The sequence below is a fragment of the Oratosquilla oratoria genome, chromosome 5 (genome assembly GCF_046742065.1).
Source record: "Oratosquilla oratoria isolate Oo_2021 chromosome 5, ASM4674206v1, whole genome shotgun sequence".
Classification (NCBI taxonomy): Eukaryota; Metazoa; Arthropoda; class Malacostraca; order Stomatopoda; family Squillidae; genus Oratosquilla; species Oratosquilla oratoria.
The window spans coordinates 33,067,839-33,077,599 of record NC_134781.1 but is presented as its reverse complement, the minus strand read 5'-3'; the positions used below and the strand labels follow the sequence as shown (position 1 = coordinate 33,077,599).

The 9,761-nt window shown below is 40.5% G+C and overlaps 1 protein-coding gene across 1 annotated transcript; it reads right to left on the bottom strand.

Annotated features, from left to right (window-relative positions):
• Positions 1–4,920: 4,920 nt before the first annotated feature.
• On the bottom strand, positions 4,921–8,205 carry LOC143025227 (uncharacterized). The gene is made up of 4 exons (XM_076184687.1): positions 8,102–8,205; positions 7,062–7,176; positions 6,604–6,683; positions 4,921–5,982 (listed from the first exon to the last, which is right to left on the bottom strand). The coding sequence occupies exons 1-4, from the start codon at positions 8,140–8,142 to the stop codon at positions 5,895–5,897; spliced, it is 324 nt and encodes a 107-aa protein (XP_076040802.1). The 5' UTR covers positions 8,143–8,205; the 3' UTR covers positions 4,921–5,894.
• Positions 8,206–9,761: the final 1,556 nt, after the last annotated feature.

The window sequence follows — 9,761 nt, the reverse complement described above, 5'->3', positions numbered from 1 at the left end:
CTTCTCTTCTCTATGTCTCTCTGGTCTCTACCCGGCTCACTCTCTGCTATGCCTTTTACATACTGGGAATGGGAGCCGAGGTTTCTCGGTATGGTAAAACGTAAGTAAAGCGGTAGTTTAAAGATCTTCAGCCAAAAGGAAAGCAGAGTGAGCTTTCAAACCAATTTATGTTACTTTTCTGAGCTTGGCTTCATTTGATAATACGTAATGGACTCACTCCAACAGACGGGTATTGCGTAATGTTTAACATTCCAAGAAATTCACATTAATATTATGAAATACAATACAAATTTATAACATATATTCACGTAAGAAGTGCCTTAAAATTACAAATAGGAGACTTTATTCACACAAGGGCGTGACACAGCACATCCACAGGATTCTATTCACGCTAAGGACGTGACAAACAGTATGAAATCATCTTGAAATAGAAAATAAATTTTGTGTAATGTATACATTGGCAATAATCAAATAGTCGTTTGACTACCGCAGTAGCGTAAATATTACTCATTTTTTATGTGTGAAATCTCCTTTCATAATTTGCTTGATATATATACACTTTTCGCCGTGATCGAGTGAAATACTGAAGTTATCCATGCTTTGATAGAGAATATTCGACAAGAAGAGGTACTTTGGGATGTGAGGCATCCCAATTACACTAAGAAATAGTTATAATACGATCTCTGTCTCTCATTGAGTCAGCCCTTCAGTACCTTTTTCTGTGGATGACAAACACCTTCTGCCTAGTGCTCGATAATTTATGTGTATGTGTACATATGTGCATGTGTGTGTGTGTTTATGTGTGTGTATGTATATGTATAAGATGCAAAAATGTATTTTTAGAGAGATCGCGAGCCGTTCAAAGTTATTTGGAGTAAAATGTTTGAGAAACTGGCATAGCGCAGGCTCTGCCAATGAGAGTTCCTCATTCTGGATAGAGGATGAGGTATGGTGTAGCTCCTTTTACGTGATTAGTGGGAACATCTATAAATGGTTAGGTTGAACTCGGCGACTAACCATTTGTTATAGGATGGACGAAGGCAAAGATTGACTAGTGTAACGCTACCTTAAGGTAGGTAAGGCCAGACTTTTTTTTATTTATTGGGTTACGAGCACCATGGATCCTTCCCTTTAGGTCGCTGGGCGAAAAAAATGCCCCAACACACTTATTTATATAAAGCTTTTAGGAGGCCACTGAAGTCGTGGTGGATATAATCAAACTCTTAAACTGAATCCTTTGTCTATTGGTGTTCGATTACAGCAGCAGGCCTTCCTCGGCCTGCTTCCACCTACTGATTGCCGGCCCCCTCTTTCGCTTCGGCTTCGTACTAGTTAATTGTTGACCAAGCATTATTCGGTGGGGGTTGACAGCCTCACAAATATTCATAATTTATATATGGTATCATATTTTCATTAAAGATGTGTAGTTGTTTCTTGTGATTTAATTACAAAGGATTACAAAGGCGGAGCATGCCGACAGGAGACATTTTGATCCATATCTAGGTCGGATGCGAAAAAAAAATCATATTAATAATAAAACAATAAATAAAAACTATAATAATGTAAATAACAAATAAAATACATAAATAAATGCATAGGTATAGTTAAATAATAAACAAACAGGTAAATAGTAAATAATAATAAATTGACATATAACTAATAATAAATGAAAATCAGACAGACAAATGATAACAAAACAAAAACAAATAATATAAGATAAATTATAATCATTACAGCATCTTACTTAGGTATTTATCTAACTGATTCTTAAAGCTTCGAACTGAACTACATTGCACTACCTGTGCAGGAAGTTTATTCCATTCATTTACTACACGGTTGGCAAAGTTGTTTCTACCTACTTCTAAATTGAATCTATTTCCGGATAGTTTGAGACCATTGTTTCTTGTCTGATTCTCATTCAATGTGAAAATTTGGTCACTTTTGATGTCAATTCCCTTTAAAATCTTAAAGACCTGTATCAAGTCACCTCTGAGTCTACGCTTTTTTAGGGAAAACAGATTCATGTGTTTTAGTCGATTTTCGTATGATTTATTTTTGATATTTGGAATCAGTTTTGTGGCTCGCCGTTGTACTTTTTCCAGTCTGTCAATGTCTTTAACCCATTCAACTCCGATGACAAGATGTCTTGTCATTTGGACAAAAAAAACAAAAAATCAAAAAACACCAAAATGTTTGATCAAACACCAGAAAAATATGACGTCAATCCTCGCTTCGCTCGCAGCGAAGCGAGGACTGACGTCATATTTTTCTGGTGTTTGATCAAACATTTTGGTGTTTTATGATTTTTTGTTTTATTTGACCAAATGACAAGACATCTTGTCATCGGAGTTGAATGGGTTAATGAGATTCGGTGACCATACAGAAACAGCATATTCCAAATGTGGACGAACTAACAATTTATATAGCTTGTTAATGAGTGATGGACTTTTGAAATCAAAAGATCGCGCAATCAGTCCTAGAATCTTATTTGCTTTCTCAGAGGCTGAAATACACTGCTTAGATGATTTGAGGTCGTTACTGATAATTACGCCGAGATCTTTTTCACTATCCACTTTTGTTAACGAATTACCAAATAACTTGTAATCGTACTTACTGTTATTTTTACCTATGTGCATTACCTTGCATTTACTTGTGTTAAATTTCATTAGCCACTTTTCAGACCATTGCTGTAATTGATCTAAATCTTCTTGAATATCTAATTGGTTTGAGTGATCATTTGCCACTCCGCACAGTTTTGTATCATCAGCAAATTTGGAAACAGTAGATTTTAGTCCATGGTCTATATCATTTATATATACTATGAATAGAAGTGGCCCAAGAACGGAACCCTGAGGAACTCCACTTGCAACACTTTTCCATCCAGAAGTTTTTCCATTTAAAACAACTCTCTCTATTAATCTAACTACAGAGTATAGCGTGTATGTATGAAAAGGTGTTCTTTGGAATCAGCGTATTTCACTGTTTGGTCACATGAATGAAGAGATTAGGGGCGTGTGTGTATGTATGTTCGTATGTGTGTTGCGATGTAGTTTTCCATGGGCGATGTTGCAATATGTGAGGTTATAGGTAATGGTTACAGCCATGTTGTCAGGCCGGAGGATTTTTTTTTCAGTTTTATTTCATTTATACCTTCTCACTGGCCAGGCTGATGAGCACACAAGCTACTGTATGTACCAAACCTTGCATGTTTTGAACAAACAGTAGGCCTACATTTTTTTTTCTTTGACCGTTATACCAGCGCTAGTCGGCAGTTCGGCGGAAATAAAAAAAAAGAGAATTTCGCCGGTTTTTATTCTATTTTGATTTCGGGTTTTCCAACGTCGGCGGGCCCGTATCCCAATTGATAAAAATGTATGGCCAAACACTAAGCTTGAGTTTAATTAACGTAATGCATTCTAGGCAGCACGAGAGACGTCTAATATGGGACAGCATTTTTTCATTGCCATGAAGCTGTGTAGATAAACTAGCTTCGTCTGTCGCGCCCTGCCGTGGAGGTACTGTGTCTAGCTGCATCGTATGGTGTTAGCCAGAATGAAATATGTACAGATGAAATAATAGGCTTACTCTCACCGTTGCCATGTCAATGAAGAGGTAGGGTTAAATCAATTTCGGTTGTCAGGCCCAATTGTCGAGGTGCTGTGTCTTGCTGCGTTGCTTCTGACCCGGGTGGTAAGGCTGGGGGCAGACATGGACCTCCATCTACAATAAACTGAAATAAAAGGAAAAACAAATGGGTAATGGGTGAGCGTGGGGTGGGTGAAAGGGGGATACATGCCTTGGTTGGTCATCTCCCTTATAAGGCAAGAAAGACCTTTTGGTATATGTATGTATCCAGTTAGTCACAAGAAAACTATCTTTATCATTTAACATTTCTTTCCATATCTTCCCAATGAAAAAAGAATCCTGAAACCTTAAGTTTTGTTAAGTGACCTCTGATTGGTCAAAGTCATCTCCCCCCCTCCCCCATGATGTATTATACACCTCCATGCATTCCGGCTTTACGCCCTCCGTTTTTTTTTCTTGTCTTTGATTTGGATTTTTCCCCCCAAGGAAATCCCCCATTGATGACAATCTCAGCCTAATGTGGTGCTCACAGGTCAGCAAAGGTTGTTAGAAATCTTTCTTATTAACTTATTGCTGCTGAATTAATTGTGCAGTCTCTAGAAATAACACTGATGTAGTGTATTAGTTCATTTTCAATTTGAATAGATGTGGAAGACCGCGCGGTACAACACTGACATGACTGGGTTGATTAGGTTCCTGAATTAGTTGGGAATTAGGGTAAGGTTAAAGAGGGTCCTTGGCTCATGGCATGGGCGTTCTGGGATCCTACGTGGCCATCAAAGTGAGAAACACTATTCCAGAATACTTGATAACTCAAAATCATTTGACTGTGCCAAAACATGCAAGCGGTGGTCTGGTTCTGGAGTTTGTCGGCAATAAGCCTCACATGATGGCGATATCTTGGTCATAAATAACCCTGATTGGGTGTTGCACTGAGGATTCAAGGCACATGAGCCAATCACGAGCGAGTGTGACGAAATGTTGGTAAAACATGAAGTTTGTTATTAATAAGGTCGTTGAGGTGCATTGTTGGGTATGCGGGACCGTTGTCCAATACAGATTTCAAATCCAGGTGATTTTTTTTTCTCGTGTGTGTGGTGTGTGTGTGGAGGGGTGAGGGGTTTGAAAATCAGCGAAACTTATCCGAATGGTGAGAGATTGTCAACAAAAATAGAAGCGCTGGTAAACTACAGTTCATAGAATAAAAAAAATTCGACAGATCTGCTCGACCGAACAGTTTAGAGGAAAACAACACTCTTTCGGGGGCAGACATTTATACAACAGCCCATTTCACGGGATTGGGTAGAGAATAGATAGGATATAATTATTTGTCTTTATTATATAAGAATATATATAAAATATCTGTTATAGTTCAACTTGATCTAGACACAGCAGTAATGCCGTTCACATAAGTAATATAAAACTGGCTCAGTCGCCATGTCATGACAACAGTCGTGAAGTTCCCAATACTTATTTATGGAAGAACTGTTGCAATAAAACAGCAATAGTAATCCATAAGTTGAGGATTTGGCATGTACAAGTCCAACAACCTGTATATGTTACCATGGTTACACTAATTAGAGACAAAATAAGTTCTGGAAATCTACACATCATAGTAACATAGTCAGTGATAAGTACTGTCAAAGTTCTCAGAAATATTTAGAAAGCTGATTTTTGCAGAATTTCTAAATGAGGTCTATACTTGTCTATCTATATACCAAAAAGTTTCTTTCTCCTTATAAGGGAGAAAACCTCTGTATTTGTATTACATGTGAAATTTGTTTGCCGAGGCGAACAGTATTGATTATAGATGTTGTGATGATCTTAGTTTTATTTGTAGATGCTGAACATACTAGAATTGACTTTCATTCAAGACTTTAGACGACAAAACACTCCCGTGTCTTTGTGACAGATTCTGTTTCAGAGTCACTTTGTGCATGCGTGTTTATGAGTGTTTGACCACAAAGTCACGTAAAGCTCATAGAGATCCTTTGACAAAAAAGGTACACGATGTGACATCATTCCACATAGACACAGCCTAAGTAAAATCATTAAAACATGAAAACAAAATTCAACACTCCAGTCTTCACTCCTAACACTGTACAAATTTTATGTACACTTATAAACACGGCGAGGCGTCTTGTGAGACATCACTACAAGTATTGTCAACGTCGGCATTAGATCCTGGTTGAGAAGGAAATCGAACAAATCTCCAATTTCAATCAGTCGATGACAACTTCCTGATAAGTTAACTATCTTATGGTTTGCTGTTGTTGATAAACAGACTTTTGGGGATAGGTCTTCTGAAGTTAAATTTGAACTTTCTGAAACCATGTTTCTGAAGGAGGAAAGCGTGGGAATTGTTTGCAGAGGACCGGGATCTCAGGATATGGGCAACTGTAAAAAAAAAAGGAAAGGACCTTGAGGCCAGGAAACCAAACATACATATATACACACTTTCATAATATACATGAATAGCGCCGAGGACTGACCGCTACAAAAACAGCGCCATTCCGTCCATAGTGCACATCATAAAGTCAACTTAGTCTAGTCCTAAATCACTATATCACTATTAACTCAATAAACCTATTATCATTATCATTATATACATACACCAAAAAGCCACTTTTAATGGAGATGCCCCAGCCAAGGCATCCACCCATCCTTCACCCATTTCACACCCATTTATTTTCCCTTCCATCTTAGCTCCTTTGAATGAAGGACCATCTCTGTCTCCCGCTCACTATCTGGGTCAGGAAAAACTCAACAAGACACGGCACCTTCACAGTAGGACCCGGCAGCCTAAGCTGGTTTACCCTTTCCTAGATAATCGACTAACTAGTCTCAAACCTAGAAAAAGGCTCTAGGAACTTGTATGGACGTAAGTGTGACTTCGAAGGGCCACTATCTAATCTCAAACCGAGAGGAATGCTCTAGAAACTTTTACGGACTTGAATGTGACTTTGGAGGGGATATAGTAACTTAGAAGGAGCTGACGCCAAAAGGGAATCGACTTACAGTCTGGTGCCGAAGTTGGGATTGGGGCCGTCGAAGTTCCTGCCGAAGCGAGCTGCTGCTCTGAGGGAACGATGGTGGACCTGTAAGGCAAGAGGAATATTGGAGATCGAAAAAGGGAAGCTTTCTCAGGGCCGTGAGGTTTCGTTATGATTAATTGTATTAATTACTATCATCATTTCGTATTTGTTTATCTAATCTTTTATTTTTTATTGATTTGTAATCATTAATCATTCATTCTTATAATATTGTATTTTCATAATTTAAATGATTTTACTTGTAATTACAAGCTGTTATTTGATTTCTCTATTCACGAAATAATTATTTTGTTATTGACTTTTTGAAGTACCCTGTATCCTAACCGAACGCTTTTTAATCAACTTCATCCTCATTGCCAGATCTAACCTTAATCATCATTAGCGTAAACTTACTAGCACTACAAATGAGGGTTGGGCACTTACAAGATTTGAGAGGACGTCTCCGTAGGCGGCTGCTCTTCTGGCCACCCGGTGGGTTGCCCGCTCGAGGGGCAATGGGGACAGCGCTGCGCGCGCAAGGGGGGCGCAGGCAACCACGCTGCAAGGACAGAAGCGCTGGTGAACTACAGTCCGTGACGACAAGAACAAGGAGGAGAGGCATTACTTGGAGATAGGTGAGTTATCCTTTATGATAGCTGTTGTGTATACTGTATGTATTAGCACACACACACACACACACACACACACACACACACACACACACACACACACACACACACACACACACACACACACACACACACACACACACACACACACACACACACACACGACACGACTCGATGGCTTAGTGGTAGTGTTCGCGGCCGCCACTACGGTGGTCCGGGTTGGAGTCCCGCCCAGGGCTGAAATAATTTCAGTATCGCTGCGCTGCGAGTCGTTACCCCAACTCTCGTGGGCGGGGAGTTGGGTGTGAGTGTAAAGGTCACAGCATTACCCATAGATCGGTCACATATATGAGCTCTGAGCTCTCTTCCGGGAGGGTAAAGCTGTCGATCACGAGTCCAACGCACGAACTAAAATCATGGTTGTGAATCACAAGTGCTACGCTCCCGCATATACACACAATACGCACACTCACGCCTAAGCACACCCAAAACAGACATATGGACAGATAGTGTGCGATGTGCACACACACTATGCTTTGTGAAAATGGTACGAGCACAGTCACAGTATCTTCTTGGGGTCCGTCCCTTGGTCTCCTGTGTCAATGAAACACAGGCCTCTCTCTCCAGTCCGAGACCGATGGAGTCTGCTCGCCTTCGCGCATGCGCCAGTCGCTGCTGGCACAGTCGATCACGCACCAACGTTTTCTTTCGAATGTGTTACTTTGTTACGTCACATATACGCATGTATGTCACATTGACATGATTGACATTATTACTTCACATGTTACCATATTGCGTCATGTGTTACGTTACGTGTTACTTGGTGTTCATGTATAACAGTCCCAGTATACTTACGACGCAAGGCAGAGAAGAACCAGAATGATTTTCGTGTCCATTGTTGTTACGATGTGGGCGAGTGAGCGAGTGCAGTTAGACGACTTGGCCTGGATGTGATTCCTTCGCTTGTGCTTTGGGTGCGACGGCGGACGCGGCTTCTTATATACCTACCTGAGTGCCGAGGGAGCGACGACGCAGTAACCTTGCTGGACAGGAAAAGGTCATTTAACCCAAGACAAGGGCACGTGTGGAGTGCGGGGAAGGGGAAGGGGTTAAATGTTGTCTTCAGGGGTGTTCCCCGTCCACGGAACTGGCGGTTCTGGGGGTGGGGGTTAAGTGATTCAGACATGAAAGTTAAAAGAGGAATTTCATGTTAACGTGCCGTACACACACTCGCGCGCGCACACACACATACAATATATATATATATATATATACATATATATATATATATGTATATATTGTTATGCCTTCCGTGAGGATATAAGGAAATATGTCTAGGAGGGGTTCGTACTTAGTGGCCTTGATGTGGGTAAGGCAAATCCAAACGGAAGTTAACATAAATAATTAATTTAATGTATAACAAAAAGCCAACAAAACAAATATAAGAACTTTACAACAACAAAATTAATCAATTGACAATTAATTCCTCAACCGAAAACCAAGTCATGAGAATATAGATTACGTGGTGACGCCACGGTACTAGAGCAAAAGCAATATGGGAGAGATTAAGTTACGCGCCGCTCGCCAGCGAAATAGTCTGCTCAAGGAGCCGGCAGATGCATTATATATACAGTTGGCGAGGACGGGAGGAAGGCGAAGGATGAGCCGGACAGAACTGGTTTTCACGTCCGTCGGCTTAGAGAGAGTAGATCCCATAAAGTATACAAGCAGTTTTTACCGTACATACGTAATTACCTAACAAGTACAGGATAACACAGATACAGATATTTTTAGATACATGGAGGATGGTGGGCCATCACAACGTATACAAGCAATTTACAGTACATACATAATTATCTTACAATTAAAGATTGACATACAGATACAGACATTTTATATACATGGAGGATGGTGGGCCATCACCCCCCCCCCCCCTAGAACTCATCAACTCAGGAGAACAGACGAGTTGGGAGTTCTAATCAGGACGGCTAAGGGCATCAGCAAGGAGGTTTTCAGATCCCTTGATAAATTTTATATCGAGGAGGTATTGTTGGAGGAACAAGGACCAACGTAATAGCCTCCTATTATTGTTCTTGTTCCGTTCAAGGAATATTAACGGATTGTGGTCCGTGAATATCCGTAAAGGGGTCGAGCTGGGTGTTACGTAGCATTCGAACTTCCGCAGGGCAGAGATGATAGACTAGTCCGTGCACAGTCGAGTTTGTCCGTTTTCTTTAGGGACCAGAACGCACGGAGCGGCCCATGGGGAATTACTGGGAACTGCCAAACCGTGCTGCACTAGATAGTCGACTTCTCTCTTCATGATCAGCTTCTTCTGGGGATGCAGTCGGTACGGGTGCTGGTGGCTAGGAGAAGTTCCTGGATACAGTTGAATTTCATGGGACGTCAGGTTACAACGGCCAGGATTATCTCGGAACAAGGATCTGTGACTAGAAATAATTTCAGAAATTTCCTTAGCTTGATCAGGATTCAAGTGGTTAAGGTACGAAAGTAG